A 19,801-nucleotide genomic window follows, 5' to 3' on the forward strand; every position below is an offset into this window, starting at 1 on the left:
AGTGGTGTAGGAGGTAGCGCCATATCTGATTCCGCTTGTTGGGGGAGTTGAGCCCTTTGACATTGAGGGAGAGGACCTTCAAGGGTGTAGGGATGTTCGCTGTCATAGTGCTAAGGGGGAGTGGAGCCGCGCAAGACCCAGTGTAACAAATCCCCCCGCAGCCAGGGCAGCGGCAGCCTCACCTCGCCTCCAGCGTGCCAACCCCCATAGGACCCACCATGCCACCCCTCCGCAGGCGCGGGGAGAGAACAGTAAGAGAAGGCAGAGCAAGAGAAAAGTAGGAAGAGATGAGAGAGGAAGAAGAGAAAAGGTGCAAAGAAGAGATATAACCAAAACAGGCCAACAGGGCCAGTGTACAGTGTCCCAGGTACCGGACATCCTCTACCCGAGGGTTTGGATGAACTCAGGAATGTCACTTCCTACGGGACAAAGGGAGGGAGCAGAGATCTGGGTAGATGAGATGAAATCCAGTCGTCTCGCAGCTCGTCCACCCCGCTGCCACTAGGTAGTCCGGGGGTGAGTCGAGACATGGGGTCCGCATGTGCAGACCTGGCGCCGAGAGGGCACCGAAGCTCAGTGGCGTGGCGCAGGATCCAGGGGAGGCGTAGGCCATTGTCAGATGGTCCTGTCCCCCACAGGGGGGGGAAGCCACAGGGGCGGCTCGCTAGAGAGAAGGGGGGGTCCCCTCCCAAGAGCGGTAGGAACAGGCCGCCGTGGCGCGATAGGGTAAGTCCGTGTGCCCAGGGGGCAAGTGAAGGCTCAAGGCAGCTCTGGTCTCAGTGGTCGTGATCAGTGGCCTTCTGGTGTCGTAGGATGGTCCCCACCCTCAGTGCCAGAAGCGAGAAGCTGTGAGTTCTGCTCCTCGCGGTCGCCCTCGAGGGAGCGAATGTGGGCGATAATGTCCTGCTTGGTCTGCGAGGCAGAGAGGGCGTCCACAGGGGGGGACCGGCGACGTTTACGCACAGTGGACCAGTCGGGGCGCGGAGGAGCCTTCTCTGGGTGGTGAGAGCGGGCCGGGCTGTGATCCGGGGACTCCGGCATTTCAAGCAGTTGCGCCGCTTCCTGGTAGGACCGGAGGGCCCTTCGCTTGCCCTCCCACTTGAAGATGAGAGCAAAAGGATGACCCCATTGATAGGAAATGTTGAGGGCCCGGAGCCTCTCCGTGACCGGGCGGAAGACCTTCCTCCTGTGGAGCGTGGTGGGGGCCAGGTCCTGGAAGATCTGGATCTTGTGGCCTTCGTACCGCAGGTCCGGGGCGTCTCTAGCCGCCTTGAGTATGGCCTCCTTCTCAGTGAAGTAATGAAGTCTGGCGACAATGTCAGGGAGGAGGCCGGCCTTGCCCCCCGCTCCAAAGACTCGGTGTGCGCGGTCAAGACGCGGTGGGGGAGCGTCCTCCTCGCCCCACACCGCTTGCAGGAGTAGGGCCACATAGGCCATGGTATTAGTCCCCTCTTCTCCGAGTGGCACACCCCGTATGCGGAGTTTGTTGCGGCGCCCCCTGTTTTCCAAGTCCTCCTGCTTGATCTGGAGCTGGATGTGTTGCTCTTCGAGGGTCGCCACTCTCTGCCAAATCTGCTCCAGGTCTTCGGTGCGGGAATCGACCGTCTTCTCCAGGCCATCGACCCGGTCGCCGAGGTCGGTGACCTCCTTGCGCAGTTCTTTGACGCATGTGTGGACCTCCATCCTGAGGGACCCAATTTCGGACTTAAGATCTGCCATGAAGGAGGACATAAAGGCCTGGGTCACCGGAGGGGAGTCGGCCGGCGGCGGAGGCTTCCCCCCTGATGGTGGGGGACCCCCGGAAGATGGCGACGAGCCCGCCTTACCCCACATGGAAGCCACAGATGTACCTCTGGTCGTCGCTAGGGGGGGTCCGGCTTGGTCCCTTTGCCCCGAGTCATGGTCCACTCAGAGTGTCTAGGGATAGTGAGAGGTAGGGCAGGCTGCTGCGTAGAGCCTCCGGACCGTGATGAAGGAAAGCTTGAGGATGGTCGCACCAGCGCTCCGGTGGTCAAGCAGCCCAGGTCGTGCGATCAGGAGTCCAAGGCCGGAAATCAGGAGATGGCGGGCGAGGGACAACCTCCACAAGCCCGAGGCAGGGCAGGGCCGGCTCGTTGGTGGTAGGTGAGGCTCGCCCGAGCAGCAGGGGTCCAGGACGCTGGGGGGTCGCTTGTGCAGGCGAGGTGGCCCAGCCGGGGAGGCGGGGAAGTGCGCTGGCAGGGGGGGCGGCGGAGGGCCGTCGCCGGCGGATGTCTCACAATGAGCTGAGTCCAGGGCCCACAGGCAAAGGGCCTCCGAAGGCGTGTGGCGAGGCTCAGCCTCCTGGTTCCGCCTGAGTCAGGGCCGCTCCCAATATGGGGCCCGCGTGGTCCCACAGCCGTGACTGGAGAGTGCGACCAAGAGGGTCCCCCAAACGCGCCACCGACCCAGCAATAGGTGGTCTACAGTCGGGGGCGTCAGGCTGCTAGGCAGAAGGTGGCTGAGGCCCCCAGGCAATGATCCGGCAGGGCTGTGTGGGACGAACGGCCAGGAGCAGAGTCTTACAGCGCTGGGCCCCTCCAAGGCCCGGGCCTCACCCACACTCGATCTCCAGTCGGCCCCCCAGCCCGCCGCCGATGTGTCCAGGGTAACAAGGAGCGCAGGCAGGGATCGCGTGCACAGGGGAGCCAGGTCCCTATCCCCAGATGCGTTGCAGCCGAGAGTTCACCGAGGGGCGAAGATGGCGGGCAGATCCGCGATTGGGCCCCCCTATCGCCAGGCCCCTCCAGGGAAAGACAGGGGGAGGGGGGGCGGTGCGCTGCAGCTCACCCAGTAAGTCCCTCGACGGGTGTGGAGGCCGTGGTCAGCGCTCGCGGGAGGGGGGTCTCCGGCGATCTCTCCGGGTCAGGCCTGGTGTTCCCGCCAAAGCCGGGGCCTCCCGTAGCCGCGGCGTCCGGGCGGTCGTTGCGTCCTTCGCTGGAGGCAGTCCGGCACCAGCAGCCTCAGAGTCGCTGTGCAGGCAGCCGGTGGGGTCCGCTGGAGGGACACAGCCGCTGGAGGGGTTTGGGGGCCTCCGGTGTCTCCCGCAGACCGTCTCTCCGGCCCACTCCGTGGGGATCAGGGCAGGCGTCCCGCCGGCAAAGCCCCGCGGCAAGATGGCGGCCAGAGGCCGATCTCGGAGGTCCCCGGGCTCCGATCGCCGATAGTCTGGACCTCAACAGCTGCAGTCTGCCACTGGAGGGGATCGCTAGCAAGGCGGCAGTAATCAGGGGATCCCCAGGGGTAGTTACCCCCCGGAACTTCGCTTAATCAAGCTTATTAAAGCAGCGGGGCAACGGAGCTCACACGAGACGCTTCTCCTCACATCGCTGTCTCGGCCACGCCCCCGAATCTACAGTTTTTAAAGCAGATTGCCAATTTGTTTTCCAGTAAATTTCCATCTCTAAAGCCCTTCGGCATGATTATCATGTTGGCAAGTTACTTTAGTTTACTTTAGAGTTCCTTCCACGTATAAGGTGAAATCTTGCTCAAAAATATTGGAGCGTCTCTGTAAAAATGTTGTCATGGAAAGCTTCCAACATCTTTACAGTCTCTTCTTGTTGACAGATTTTCGGGGTAAAAATCCCAGATAAACCAGAGCAAATCAATTGTGCAGGTCATGAGACATGGTCTTTAATCCTAATACTTCACAGTTAGTTACGATTTCTTACTTACTGTGCTTTCTGACAAATATGCGTATATGTATATATGTATGTATGGGGTATTTGTCCCAAAGGCTAGATAGAGCAATGCGTCTATAATTCTTAGCAATGGTTAGTGAAATGCAAATCGCTTACTTTGAAATGGCTGATGAAAGGCAAATTTACAGTTAAATATTTTGCCTCAATGAACATATCTTGCAAGGATATTATGCCTTTATTTCTATGAATCCATTGGTGATTTATCGTAGCATTTGTCTTACGCGTTAATCTGACTGAAACCTCTATAACACTGCTTCGAATAGGACATTTTATCAAAATGTCCATGGGGCTGGGGAAGTCATTTTCTCAGATAGCATGGTTGTTTGTGGCTGGAATGCTGCATTTGTGATTCATGTAGTCTTTCAGTTGGCTGGAGGACTTGCCTTGTATTGAGTATGTTAGGGAAGATAATTTGAGATACAGGAGAAATGACTTTGTGAAGAGGGGTTTGTGGACTTCTCTAGACAAGGATTCTCATGATGTAGGTGGTGAGGTGACATCTTTGTATGTGCTGATCTTGAGAACTTGTGAATTTGAGTAAGATTTATTTTTAGCAGCATCTTAACTGTGGACAGTCTAGGTGGATTGTGTGGTGAGGTGGGAGAATAGTGGTTTGAATAATGTTAGCAGTGTGAATCACGGTTTTAGTTTTGAACAAAAATGTGTTGATGGTGCTGCATTTGTTGGTAGAGTGTTGTACTGGAGTGTCAAGAGGTTGCTTAATACAGTGACTTTGTAGAGTGCTCTATTTCTGTTTGCGGCTTCTGCTAAGGTCGTCCATTGGTGGAGGACTATCCTTCTGCATTAGCTATCTGGCAACCTCAGATTGGTTGGACAGCCTTCCTAAAACCTTTGCTTTCAAAGGTACATGTAAACGATTGAAAAGATGCTTGGAAAAAGCAGAAGAAAAATATCACATCTTGTGCAGCGATTTTCGAGTTACATGTACTGGGTTTGTTATACTTGTATGTTGTTAGCATTATTAATAATTGTATTGTGCCATTTATGATATTTTAAACTGAAGTACATTATATATATTACATAGAGCTCATTGTTCTTAGAGCAGCAGATTTAACTACTGATGTGGGGTGTGTGGAATGACACCATGGATTGCATTACCACTGATCCCAGCAATAAAATATGGCCCATTGGCAGTACTCAATTGTGAAAGACAATGCGGCCCCATCTGTTGTCACTACTGCTCAGACATGCCACTATGCCATTACCCCAAGGCTGGTTTCTAATTACTGACTGACTTCTACCCCCTTCCCGATACTACCAGAAAAAAGGCCAACCAATAGCTGTCCTTTTTTGAGGTGCTACTGGTGCGCGCCACGGTGGGAAGTGCAACTCAGTGGTTAAAAAGTTTGATGGTGGAACTCATTGGAATAGAAGCCCCCCAGGCCAAGGAACAATACTGGTGTCAAGCTACCACTGCGTTCAACACTGTGGTGGAAATGAGTTGCTAGGAAAGTAGGACTTGCACTCAATCTTATTTAATATATATATTAGGTAGTGTGATGCTTCCAATGGCAGAACTGTGCTCTGGCCAGCAGTTTCGCACTGTCCTGCATGTAATGTAGATGTCCATGTGTTAAGAATACAATATAATGTTCTCTTCGTAAGGATGAAAAGGTAATGCGCCTAAACCCTTGCAGTGCTATTACGATGCTATATACCGTATATAAAAGAGCAGGAAATCTTACTAAACACTTAGGGGATTCTGTACCAGTTTCTCACAAAGGACCTACAACATAATTATAGCGGCCTGCTACTTGGTGTAGAAATACAGAGGGTTGAATCTTCGATTTCAGCCAGTATCCCTGCTTCAAATAATTGGCATTCCCAGTTAATACACGCGGAACACGGAAAGGGCGGAGCCAGGAATGTTTTGTCTTTTTCAGCATGAAATTTCCCTTTGTGGAGCAAATAATGTGCCCTTTTCCACTGCCATTTACCACCTGGTTAACGACCATGTGCACTTTTTGTGGACTTGGGATAACCAGGATTTGCCGCAATCCTGGGTCCAGGACCACTGGACCACGCAGAATCACCCAGAAAGTTATACCCTTGGGGATACTGCTACGGGTAATTCCTAATGAAATAGTTGAGGTAAGCAATCAACAAGTACAAAGAGCCACACAAATACAGTCAAATAGGTCAAACTTAGGAGTGGAAAAAAATCAGGTCTATTTTTGAAAATGAATTAAACTATGAGAAAAAAATCAATTTTCTTAGTACAGCTGCCTTAACATCATTTTTCTAAATCTTCTATATGACCAAATACATGATTTTTGTTTCCACAAAAATACCCAGCATTGCAAAAGAAATTCTTTTAAAGTGAACTTTGTTCTCCGATGCCATTTAAAGAGAAGATACTCTTCCACTTTCCATGAGCTTGACCTGCAAGGTTAGTAAAACACCTAAAATAATTGGTACGATAAGAACAGTTTCCATAAGTAAAGAAAGCACAATTGTGAATCTACAACACTTTGTACCACATGACTGGTCACAGTTCTACCCTGGGTACTATTTGTAAGTGATATCCGGTGTCCAGTGGTGATGAGTTGTGCTCTGTTGGGTTGGGATGTCCTTAAAATATTGCCAGGGCAGTAACGAGGAGTCTGACATCTGAAAAACATTTGCTGGTTTTTGCTGGTTGGCATCTGTAGCAGGAAGAATGCAGGCTAGATTTTACCCAGGGGAGCTATCCGTGTAAATGCCTAGCAAGCCTTTGAGTTGGTTGCACCACAGAATTCAATGTGCATCTCACTGTTGGCGCCCAATGAGGCCCAACTGGTCTATCATTGTGTTCCCGCCTGAAGGGGATCTGTCCTTGCAGCTCGTGATGGACTATTCAGAGTAGAGCAGGACCAAGTTTGCTTTGCATATGACTGATCCATGTCTGGTGTGCCCCAGTAGGTGAAAAAATGATGGATTGTGCACTGCCCATCAAGTGTTTCAGTGATTGCCTACTCTCCAGAAGAATGGAATAACACTCAATGCAATTAATGCACATATTTAGTTCTGTTGATGTACATATCCACAAGATTGGAACACATCAGAAGACCCCATCTCATGAACAACATGTGCCTGTGTGGACGCGCAGAATGCCTTTAGTATGCATATGGAGGAAGTTGAAGATCTCTGTGGGCATTGCGTGGAAGCCAGGGCGAGGTTTTACGTTGTCGTAATAGTGGTGGGTGATGAAGATCCCTGAAGGGTTCATGGGGAAACCCCAAAAGCCAAAAAGGTGCACTTCCTCACACAGCTCTAAAGCAGTCGTCACTAATATCAGGCCGCTACTAATGCGCTTCGCTCGAACCCCATGAGTAAGCCAAAACCTGGATACGTTGATGAGATACTGGGGATGGAAGTAGTACACAGCCTGCTGAGACTCGAAATCATCCAGCACATACTTGACGCGGATCGAGACATCAGTGTTGCGAGTGTTGTAGAAGGCAGGCAGTAACACAGACGCGTTTTCATAGGTTTGTAGTACCTCGAAAAAGGGCCGTCTCCATTTCTCCAACTTGTGAAATCTGAAAGAAAAAAGGGGAAACTATTTATTATGTTATGTTATATTTTAGTATATTTATACTGCACACAGATACTCATGAGTGTCCTGGGGCGCAAAGTGATGAAGTGGAGCAAAGCATTTAGATCGGCTGATTGAAAAAGAAAGTTTTAAGTTGTTTTGTGAAGAGTCTGAAGTCCTGAATATACAGTAGTTCAGAGGGAAGGGAGTTCCATGCTATTGCTGCTTTAACGGAGAGGGACTGACCCCCCAGTCATGTCCTACCGAATCGGGGATTGCCATCTGTTGTTAGGTGGCTGAGCGCAAAGTTCTGCTGGGGGGCATAAAAAAAGCAAAGCGCTTCCTGATATACGACAGTCCAAGACCGTTCAAGGCTCTATGAGCCAGAGTGAGGACTTTAAATTGCACTCTGTGGGCCACAGGAAGCCAATGCAGATCTCGTAAATGCTGTCTACGCTTGATCTTCCAGAGATGTTAAACAGAAGTCTAGCCGCGGCATTCTGTATGGTTTCCAATTTTTTTAACAGGTATCCAGGGATGCCAATTTACAAGGCATTGGCATAGTCAATGCGGGAGAGAATGAGGGCATGGGCGGCCATTTACTTGGCTGGCCTCGGTAGCATGGGGAAGAACCTTCTTAGTGATTTAAGAGTACCAAAGCAGGCTCCGGTGAGTTTCTTAATTTGCACCGAAAACCGAAGGTCTTCTCCAAACTAGATAATTGAATCACAATAATCTGGTAATAGTTCAGATAGTGCAGAATTCAGCCGTCAGAATGGTCTGCAAGGTTCCCCTTTACAAACGTATTTCTCCTTACCTGAGACAACTGCATTGGCTTCCGGTGGCCAAGCGCATTGAATTTAAGGTTCTCACGTTTACTTTCCAGGCATTTCAAGGAAGGGGGCCCAACTATTTGAGGAAGATACAACAGGATGTGGAAGCTCTCAGGCAAGGATCGCCCCTGGCATTCTGGTAAATGCAGTCTCTTGTAGCTCGCTCCGATATTTTAGAGTATTTCGCCAAGGTTGGCGCAGATAGTGCTGAACTCTAGACACGTGTTTCTGGTTTATTAACCATCATCAGTAGAGAATACAGTCTTTATTTTGGGGTTTGCTGAGTAGGCTGTCAAACATTTAATCAGGTCTGGTACCTCTCACTGGCGCACAGGTGCTTCATTACGAGCTTGTCACCTCAATGACTCACAGGAGTACTTTAAATAGACAACAGGATGTGGGAGCACACCGCTGACCTCTCAGGCAAGGATCGCCCCTGGCATTCTGGTAAATGCAGTCTCTTGTAGCTCGCTCCGATATTTTAGAGTATTTCGCCAAGGTTGGCGCAGATAGTGTTATCTCTAGACACCTGTTTCTGGTTTATTAACCGTCATCAGTAGATAATACAGACTTTATTTTGGGGTTTGCTGAGTAGGCTACCAAACATTAAATCTGGTCCGGTACCTCTCACTGGCGCGTAGGTGCTTCATTCACGAGCTCGTCAGCTCAATGAATCACGGGAGTACTTTAACCCCTTCACAGCTGGGCAAATTCCCCTGCTGTGCTGGGGGGTGGGGGTCACACACAGCACCTGGGAGCTCATGACGAGCTGAGCTCGTCATGAGCCACAGTGGTTGTGTGCTCATGACGAACTTAGCTCGTCATGACCACAACCGTTTCTTTAGAATGCTCGCATAGCAGGGGAATTTGCCCAGCATGCGAGCGTTCTAACGGTCATGACAAGCTCAGCTCGTCATGAGCACACGAGCACCGTGCCTCATGACAAACTGAGCTCGTCATGAGACTCGAAGGTATTAGATAGACAACAGGATGTGGGAGGACACCGCAGACCTCTCAGGCAAGGATCACCCCTGGCATTTTGGTAAATGCAGTCTCTTGTAGCTGGCTCCAATATTTTAGAGTATTTCGCCAAGGTTGGCGCAGATAGTGCTGATCTCTAGACATGTGTTTCTGGTTTATTAACCGTCATCAGTAGAGAATAAAGTCTTTATTTTGGGGTTTGCTGAGTAGGTTGCAAAACATAAAATCAGGTCCGGTACCTCTCACTGGCACGCAGGTGCTTCATCCACGAGCTCGTCAGCTCAATGACTCACGGGAGTACTTTAAATAGACAACAGGATGTGGGAGCACACCGCTGACCTCTCAGGCAACGAGCACCCCTGGCATTCTGGTAAATGTAGTCTCTTGTAGCTCCCTACGATATTTTTGAGTAATCCGCCAAGGTTGGCGCAGATAGTGCTGATCTCTAGAAACCCCAGAAGAAAATTGTTTTTGATCTCTACTGTTGACGGATAAAATCCAGAAACACATGTGTCTAGAGATGACAGCACTAATCTGCACCAACTTTGGTGGAATACTCCAGCAAAATACCAAGTAAGCGCGGACTGCAAACTGCATTTACCATAATGCTAAGGGGCGAACTGTGCTGGGAGGTCAGCAGTGTGCTCCCACCCCTTCCTGTTTCAAAAGGCTTCCTTGAGCCATGTAGCTGACGAGCTAGTGGAGATGCACCTGTGCGCTTGTGAGAGGTACTGAGACCTGTAAGAATTGTGGCCGCCTGCTCAGCAAACCCCAGAAGAAAATTGTTTTTCCTCTCTACTGATGATGGATAAAATCCAGAAACACATGTGTCTAGAGATGACACCATTAATCTGCACCAACTTTGGTGGAACACTGCAGCAAAATACCAAGTAAGCGCGCACTGCAAACTGCATTTACCATAATGCTAAGGGGCGAACTGTGTTGGGAGGTCAGCAGTGTGCTCCCACCCCTTCCTGTTTCAAAAGGCTTCCTTGAGCCATGTAGCTGACGAGCTAGTGGAGATGCACCTGTGCGCCTGTGAGAGGTACTCAGACCTGTAAGAATTGTGGCAGCCTGCTCAGCAAACCCCAGAAGAAAATTGTTTTTGATCTCTACTGATGATGGATAAAATCCAGAAACATATGTGTCTAGAGATGGCAGCACTAATCTACACCAACTTAGGTGGAACACTCCAGCAAAATACCAAGTAAGCACGCACTGCAAACTGCATTTACCATAATGCTAAGGGGCGAACTGTGCTGGGAGGTCAACAGTGTGCTCCCACCCATTCCTATTTGAGGAAGAGATTTCATGCTTACCAGCAGTACAGATCTCTTAGGTCTAACCACAAACGATACCTTATCAACCGCCGTTTCGCGAAAGCCAGAATTGGTGGAAAGACTTTCTAGGTGGGGACCTCTAAATGCTGGAATAACCTTCCTCTTCAACTATGCACATTGCAGTCTGAACAAGAATTTAGAAAAGGCCCTGAAAACTTGGCTCTTTAGTCGTAATGACTAAGGAATATTGACCACTACCACTATCAATGCCCGTGTTAGCGCCGGTACACCCCATCTGGGGTAGCTGTGCACTTTATAAGCTTCTTTATTATAAATATATATAATGTAAAAGACCATACAACAAATTAAGTGAATAAGTTTAACAGTGGGAGAGACGTCTTCATCACTGGTCATGAAGCCAAGCAACTCTGAATGTTCGGGCTAGGATGATTACCTAAAACTGATAAGGAGAACAGACAGGTTGGCACCTTAGCATATACCTGGATAGGAAGGTGCTTCTTGGCATCCTAAAAAGGAAGGAGGCTAGGATCTAAAGATGTTAGGAGAGAGGAGAACCAGCCACAATATTTGCTAATGTCAAGAATCAGGGCCATATATACGGCAAAGTAATCCAGCGCTGCAGGCAACAAGGGTGCCTCTGTTGTAAGGAGGATTGTTTTGTGCAGAACGGGGCACCTTCCTGCACAAAAACAATCCCCTGAGGCATTCTCATCTTTCTATGTGTGATGCATAATTTTCCTCTTTCTATGTGTGCTGCGGAATGCAGCACACATAGAAAGAGGACAAAACGAGAAGGAATAAAATATTTCTCCTAGTTGCACCTTACCTGTGTAGGCTTAGCATTTTGGCCCATTCCCAGGTCTACCAGTTCTGGTAAATCTGGGAGTGCGTCAAAATCCATGGATGTTGCATAGGAACACCCACGAAACACCCATGGAATGCCTCCCTGGGCCAGACTAGCGCAATAGAACGATTGGCACTGCGTTGCGTTACTCTGGATTAATGAAGCCACCCAGAGCTACTCAAGGGTGGTGCAAGCACAACGCAAACCCACTCATAAATATGCCCCTCATTGTTTAATTTCTGCAGATGGTGTGCACCAATGCTAATTTTGGTGGACCAGAACTTATTGTTTTATCATCAGACTGACTCAGAGCAAGAGAGAGAAAGGATTGAATGGGAGAAGTAGGAAGCGAAAGATATGAAAAAAGTGACAAAAGAAGAAAGAGGGCTGAAAAAGTGCCTACAAGAGTGAGATAAATTGACAGGAATGATAAATAGGGTGGAAGAAAGAGGCATGAGTTGTAATCGAGGCAGAGTAGGTTTCATATTCGGAAGGACCAGCGTTACATTCAAATACATATTTTTGAGTACTGCAATTATTTATTTATTTTACAAACTAAACACTGCAAAGAAGGTTAAAATGCCAGTGCTGAAGGACATATTTACAAGTCTTCCAGTAATTAAGCCAAGTGGTAATATTGTATGGATTGGTTCCACTATATTGGAGGTTAAATACATTCCTTCAAACGGCTAAAGCCTCAGATCACCGACTCACAAAAAGGTCAGACCTTCAGCTTGGTATAACCACCTCAGGGTACTGAAACAAGTGCCTGAAAGTGCTAAAGGGTTTTTTTCTATTCCCAGATAAAAAGAGCTGCATTCCGGCCAACCAAGAGCCTCTTGTAATTCGTAACTTTTTTATTTTCTTGACATAGTTCTTTTTAACTGAACTTATATTCCCTGTCATGTTGATACGACTTCATTTCTCTCATTAAAACTGCCACTTCTATACCCTGCATCTTTTGCCTACTTTTTTTCTGTGATGTTTGTCTTTGCATACCATTCCAAATCCATGCAGCTGAAAATCCCCATTTCCATTTATTCTCTCTGTATTTTCCATTCATTCTCTCTGTATTTTCCATTCATTATAGTTATCACCTTTAGTCAAATATATACAATGTAAAGACAATTAGATATATTTTATTTCGTAAGGGGGAAAGGTCAATGCAAATAACATCATTGTATGTGAATTTTAATTATTAGTATGACTGTTGGTGGGACTAAAAATCAGGGGCCCTGTGATAATATTATTATTATTATTGTTATTATTATTGAAATAAGCATAATCATGGGTTTATGTATACGACCCGATGAATTTCTTATGGAATTGGTGTGTTTCTTGTGGTGTTAACTGCAAACTTTGTAGTTTTTCAACTTGTTCAAACAAAAAATTTATTTTTTATTAGTAACAAATCGAGGTCAATGGGGAAGAGCACTAACTACTACCAACAACATAAGCATCATTAATTCATCTGGTGAACTTTAGTGAAGTAATTTGGATTTGATCACTGTAAGATTCAAAGGTCCTTTTGTGGTAATGTTTTCTGGGGCAATAGTGCAGACTGATGGGAGTTTCTCTTCAATAAATAAGACACTGTCATTGTCTATTATATGGGAAGAAAGAAGTCTTGGCAATCAAAGCTGTATACACTGGTGTTTGCAGCAAAGGTCTCGTTGAAACACAATGCACAACACTCCTATCACCAATAGGAAACAGTCGAAGGATGACGCAATAACAGTACGTCTATTTACTCACCGCTCCATGATGATGCTGGGATTGATGGTCACAATGTCTGTCTTCAGTCCGACGTCAACTACGTATTTCTCGGATATGGGCGGTAGGTTACACCTAAAAAACACAGAAGGAAAGGAGCCTGGATTTGCTTGCAAATACTGTAGATATGATCACAATTTGGAAGGAGCTAAGTCTCAAACAACAGTCTCCAAACTGACTTGGGTTGTAGTTTGGACACTAACAAAAGGAAGCATCTGCTAAAGAAAAGTATTGTTTTGAGCATGGTATGGTGTTGGACAGATGTTGCCCTATATTTAATTTAACAGTTCGCCATTGCACAACAGCACCAAATGATACCAGTCAACTTTACATGAAATCAGAACAAACCAATAGAGACTAGACATGCAGGTAGTGCGCAGTGGAGTTAGGATCAACATCGAGTTGGTGAGCACCTGTACGCAGGATGCTTCTTCTCCGGCTCTATAGTGCCTGGTCCTCGCCAGAAGTTAGTTCTGAGGTCCGACTAGATGGATGTGGGAAAGATACGTATTAGTAATATTCTAAAGGAAAGAATGGGAGGGTTGAGGTCTCTGCTCTGTCGGCAGAGTTTATCGGTTGGTCAGGGGCGGCTCTAGGCTCATGGTGGCCCTGTGCAGGGAGTGTAGGTAGGGGGCCCAAGAAGAGGGGGTGCGGGCGGGGCGGAGCCAGGAATGTGTTTTAATAAAATGTCCAGAAAAAGGCGTTCACCAGAGGAGAAAAACTATATACATGTCCAACTTCAGTGATGCTTTTTGAAAGGCAAACAAATGATTGTCATTTCATTCTTTTTTACTTATATCAGGTGAAAACCAACTTCTGCACGTTTATAAAGGTAGCACTGAATGCAATTCTCTTTTACTGCTTTGGCTAGAAACCTCAAATGAAAACGGAGCTGTCTTACAGTAGCTTGGTTCGAACACAATAATGACAACCTGGAAAATGAAACAGGCAAATGAGAGTAAAAAGGAAATCCAAAAGTGCAGGCCCCCTGCCCCTCTCTGCTCTTGATAAGCCACAATATGTCTCACAACAGTGCCCGTGTTGTCTAGTAGGCTCGACCAAAAAATGCCCAACTTTGGGACTCTCAAGAAAGATTGTTCACAAACTTTTTGATGCACGCTTTCATTAATTAACAGCCACTTATTACCCTAAGTGTGTTCTCAATACTGTGATATCTGGTACAGGTTTTGCTATTTTATGAATGTATTATGCCTGCAATCATATAAATACCTCTGACGAACTTGTGCTAACGTTGACAATTGATCTAAAAAAGTAAGAAACGTTTGATGAATTTATATATATGTAGTCTGGGAGGAATCCCTGATGCTTACATAATGCTGGCTGGGAAAATATCGCTTCTCGAAGCCCAGCAGCTCGATGTGCCTGATGTAGGGGTCTGACATGGTGCCGGCTTCCTTCCCTTTCCCGCCGACGCTGCTCGCTGCTGTCGGGCCGCAGTGGTTTGAGCCCGGGATTGTCCTGTAGTCGGTGGCTGTGCCGCTCAGTTCCTCCTCGGTGCGTGGACTGCGGCGTCTGATCTTGCCACAGGACTGATGTGTTTAGCCTTCGCCGACAAAGCGTGGCTATGTAGCCGTTCGAAAGAGGAAGTGACGCTGGCACTTCCCTGTCACTCTGCGCTCGCCCGGGCCTCCTGAGGCTGCTTCGGCGCTACCTCAGACAGGTGTCTGAGTGAACGTTTGCTTAAAACCCATCGAAACCCCATCGTCCACACTCTGAGCACGCATGAGATGCCAGTTGTTCACATTTAAGTGAGGACTGCGGTGTAATCAATTTGTTTTATTTTGTCTGACTATAGAAGTCGAAAAAGCGTTATTTCAGTATCTTTCTGGTTTCTGATAAATAATAACCGAATAAATCTAACTAAAATAGAATTTGCAGACAAGCCACCGAACGTTCCGCCGAGTAACTAAAGTTTCTAGTTACTCTTGCAGGAAAAACGTTTTTTTTTAAATTAATCTTGGCTACCCGGTCTGAACATGTGGTGTGGTCTTGTACAAGTTAATTTATCCGCAAATGCCTTAGTTGGTTTTCTCCTCTGGTGAACTTGCGAGTGTTCAAGGTTAGCCTAGAGCACTCGGCATTCAGAAAAATATATATGTAAACATATTGTTATAAAATATAAACCTAAATATATATGACCAATGTTTTAAGGGGGTTACTGCTCCCTAACAGAGTGGAGCTCATTTCATTGACCTCAGCAAGACGCGTCGTAACGTTCCGCCGAGTCCGACCTGCCACCAGAAAGAATGCAGACTGACACACGCCACGCCGCACGTGGGAAGCAGTATGAGGAGGTTGAGTCTGCGCAGATCACTCTAATCCTCAGCTTCCGACGTCTGCCAGCCGCGACGCCCTTGGTGAGATTGAAACACCCCGGAGCCACTGACTGCCAATCAGGAACGAGGAACACAGGTGCGGAGCCGAAGGCCAGTGAAGGGAGGACTGGAGGGGGTGAAGGGGGGGTCAGGGTGTTTGCAAGTTAGTGGAAGCCGGAGGCCACCAAATCCCTGCCAGGGGCCGCCACGCCCACGAATATGTATTGTATCCGATTCTTTGTGCCGGACCCTGGGGTTTGGCGGCCCTGTGCAGGTGCACAGCTTGCACATGCCTAAGGCCGGCCCTGGGTTGGTGGCTGCTCCTTAGAAGTACTGCTTCATGGCAAGTGATATTTTGAACTTCGGTGTCTTAAGATGGAGTTAGTCATTGCTCCTTAGATACACTTGCTCTACTGAGACAATTTGTAGTTTTTCAAAGCATGGTGGACTTTTTCATATGGATGGCGCTGTATACCAGGCAACGGATTTTAAATTTCGACCTATCTGCCAAGGGTCACTAATGCAAGTGTTTCAGAATTAATGCTTGACATATGTGAAATATTTCTGCCTTTGTCCTTGCAGAAGGCTTCAAAACAAAGTGATAGGCCTCATTCCTGAAAGCGATGATATGATAACCACACACCATCCATTATATGATTCAAACAGTTATGATCGGGGTAAGCAAGCCAATGGGAAATAAAGACCACCAAGGCCAGGAGTAGTTGAAAAAGTAAGACACTTTCTTGTTCGTGATGGCTTTGCAGAGATTTCCTATAAAGATGTTGAACAGAGGTTGGCGTGCATTAACTGGACTCCTTCAGAAATATTATCAGAGGCTTTGGATAGTTTTGCAATTATGGCAATGTTTCTAACCTCCTATATATTGGACAGAGGAGGCCGAGAATCGTAGAAAAGACACCTCTAGAAGCCAGGCCAGATAACTACCAATCTATCTCTGAACTCTGAGATTTTCATAAGGAAGATAGTTTACCAAGCTTTAAGTTGTGTCCAGCTGCAGTCAATCAAGTGTTTGGGCTGGTGATGGGAGTAAGACCACCTTAGCATGACCAGCAGATGGTACCCCGAAGTCAAATATCTTCTCTTGTAACTTTTTATCCCTTTGACATTGCGGTCTACTCATGTTCATATGGGTTTGAAGGACACTTCCTTTTTGTGATCCTACATCTTCATGCAAGCAAGGGCAACAGCTGCAATCAGCTTACTCATATTCTAAGACCTACCAATGTGCTTCCAGGAAGCCTGTGGAAGGTCAATGACTCTGCATTATTGTTTAATGTTCATATAATGCTGTGTTAACGTTTGTGATGAGATGTACCTTGAGTTTCTACTCCTTCAGGCAATGTTCAGTAATACTCATGGCTGCTTTCTTTTTTTATGCTGCTTTGGTTTCTGTCAGATTTATCTTTCTATTTCATATTTTTTTCTTTATTTTAGGGTTTTTGCCTAGCATGCATGCAGGGACGAGAAGACATATTTACTTAAAAGTCACACAATGCAGCGCAGGACAGCACTCAAAGTGGCTGTGCTGCGCGGCGTGAAAGGGAGAGAGTTGGACAACATTATAACCCCCTCCAGGCGGCGAGTCGTCAAGCTCCGCCACCCTCCGTGGTTACCAACCATCGCTGCTTGCTTTTCCCTCAAATCACCACTGACCACATTCTTTGGTGCCTGAAAAGGTCGCAGTTTATTCATCACATAACATTTTTACATACAATTTTATACAATTTTATACATTTGCTTTGTTCATGGTGATACCGTATTCAATGTCCATGTTCTATTTTACATTTCTTGCTCATTGCAATTCTTTCCCTGCATTATGGACCCAGCCTCCTCAATTTCTTGGGATGGGAGGGGGCCCCTTTTTCGGTCTCTGAATCACGGGTCTAGGCTTCAGCTTGCTACCGATTTTGGAGGGTGTCCGTCTGGATCTGCCCGGCTGCAAGTGCCGTCCCACTCGCCCTGTATACTTACGTGGGCCCTCCATTCTCCTAGGAGTCCCTGTCATGCGGCATCCCAAGGACCTTACTTGAGCATCTACTCTACTTTTCTTGAGGCTGATTCCTTGCCATCTTCTCCCTTGGTACCCCTGTCGTGAGGCATCCCAAGGGTCCTGCGGGAGCGTCCCATCTTTTTTCTTAAGGCAGCCCGCCGCCCCTTGGCTAGCACAGTGTCCCTGCCGTGAGGCATCCCAAGGACACTGTGAGAGCCTTCCATCTACCTTTTAGTATTTATCTCTTTCTACTAGCTTCCCTCTGTCTGCGATGGAGGGAGGAATGTGCCTGCTCTGACCGTCGAGCCCTTCTTATCCCCTCCACTCACTACTTTGTCACCCCCCTGATTGGGTGGGAGCTCCCTTTGTTTCCGGGGGTCAATCCTGGCCCCCGTTAGCCTAGCCGGTATGTTAATAGAGGGCGGGGCGAACCCCGCCTCCGGAAGGCATTCTGCCCTGGGCCCCTATCTGGTCCGGCTTGCCTCCCCAGCCCGGGCCTAAACTACTAAGGTATGACGCTGTTGCTATCTTTCTCAGCACTGGTGCACTGTAGCTTAGAGCATTACACACGTCCTTGCACTGTAGTGCAACAGTGTCTCTGTGATGTCTAGGATAGATTTTGTCCTTTAAAGGCACCCTTCCAGTACAGATTATGCTTATGACATTTATTATCAATTTTCCAACTTTATATGTGCGCTATAAAGTATGGCACACGTCAAGTTTGAAAAGACCGGAGAAAAAAAAACTTTTCTCCAGCATCACACCTACCTCCAGGAGGCTTACATTTTTGGCACAAACCCCTGACTACCAATGTTAGTAGTGAGGGCTTTGCGTCACAATCCTTAGATAGATCCCTGGGAATACCCATATACCACCCATGAGACGCCCACTTGATGCAAAGTAATGCAAAAAAGCACATAGGAAAAAAAGTAAATCCCAAATCAACACTGTGTTGGTTTGCATCACTTTTGGTGACTCTGCACCAGCATTAATTAGCGATAAATGTGTGCTTAGTTTCTTCTTGCGTGGACTGGCCTTGCTTACCGGTGTCCAGCGTCTACCTACTTGCATCAGATCAGGGCAAACCACTCACCACATAGGTGTTACCCTCTCTACCACTAATGATTGACTGATTTCTGTTAAAGGAAAATACATATTCGTTTTTAAGGAGTAAGTAGAGGAACTTGGGGGCATATTTACAAGCTCCTAGCACCACCGGAAAATGATGCTCTGGTGAGGCTGCTTGCTGGTCTATATTTACAAGGCCAGGTAAAGCCACCCTATGTGGCTTTTCATGGCCTTGTAAATATGGCCCCTTTCACGCATCAGTTTGTGTGAAAGGAGCGTGCAGTGAGTGTGGCTGTGAGCGTTCCAGCGCAACACCCATTGCTTTTTGACGCTGCACCAGATTTACAAGAATCTGTTAATCTGAGGCAGTGCCAAAAATGAACGCCATTGAAAAGCAGGCATTAGAGTGGCACAGCTATGTGAAATGCTTATATATTCTTAGTTTTTTCGACTTTTTTGTGCTGCATTTTGCAGCACACATAGAAGGAGCAAATAACCTTTAATGCTTGTTTATGTGCAAGAAGTTGTCCCTTCCTGCACAAACACAAGCATCCCTGCAACGTAGGCACCCTTGCACTATCGCGCAAGGGTGTCTGCGTTGGCGCTAAGCACCTTTTTTAGTGCCAGTGCAATAGAAAACACATGGGTTGCTATATTACTTTTGTGAATAAGGCACATCTCTGCGTTATTTCTTTGTAAATATGACCCTTGGTTGCATCATTTCATGGGAAGGAGCCAACTGCAACGCCCCATTGCTTTTTTGTTATATTTGCACTGTATAAGGCTAATGCTGATACAAAGGCCTGCTAACAGGAATTACTGCAGCTCCAGGAAGTCTAGGTTGTGCTGCAAATTCTATTGTCAACTACTATCAAGATAGAACCCTTGCACTCATTGTTGAAGAAGGATGTGGAGGTCCAATGGGAAAACACTGGTACTGGCAGAGTAGCATATACCATCGACACCCACACATGTGCCCCAGCTTCACAATCTTCGCTGCCCAAGCAGAAGTCAATATGTACACTAATGGACGTAGCTTGTGTGCTGTGCTTTCACACTACAATGAAGAAAGTGAGAAAACCATAGCACACCCTTCATCACCATTGCACGTATCAAAGTTTAAATGGTCTGTGACTGAGCAGCAAATGCAAGCATGTGTCATTTGCAGTGTAGAGATTTGAAAATATTTCAGGGGAAGAGAGTTTGTTTTGGAAGCTGGCATTAGAGCGTTGGTATCCCCATCAATGAAGGGAGGTTCCTGAAACCTGTCAGTAAGACTGACTTGATTAGCTTCTAGCTTGAATACGTATGGGTTTTGCACGAGTACATTCTTGGAGAGTGCAAGAAATGAGTTACTTACCTGTAACTGCAGTTATCCAGTATGGATTAGTTACTTA

General features: G+C 47.3%; 1 protein-coding gene across 2 annotated transcripts in view; it reads right to left on the minus strand.

Moving 5' to 3' along the window:
* Positions 1-762: 762 nt before the first annotated feature.
* The window catches only part of ST8SIA5 (ST8 alpha-N-acetyl-neuraminide alpha-2,8-sialyltransferase 5), a 410,270-nt gene continuing 391,231 nt past the window's right edge, over positions 763-19,801 (minus strand). For both annotated transcript variants that reach the window (XM_086960349.1, XM_086960348.1), the window contains 2 exons: positions 12,972-13,064; positions 763-7,261 (listed from right to left, as the gene is read on the minus strand). In XM_086960349.1, coding sequence (XP_086816475.1) covers positions 6,796-7,261; positions 12,972-13,064 — 559 coding nt within the window. In that variant the 3' untranslated portion in view covers positions 763-6,795. The remainder of the gene's footprint in view (positions 7,262-12,971; positions 13,065-19,801) is intronic.

Source organism: Lissotriton vulgaris, chromosome 3_1 (assembly GCF_964263255.1).
Source record: "Lissotriton vulgaris chromosome 3_1, aLisVul1.2, whole genome shotgun sequence".
Taxonomy (NCBI): Eukaryota; Metazoa; Chordata; class Amphibia; order Caudata; family Salamandridae; genus Lissotriton; species Lissotriton vulgaris.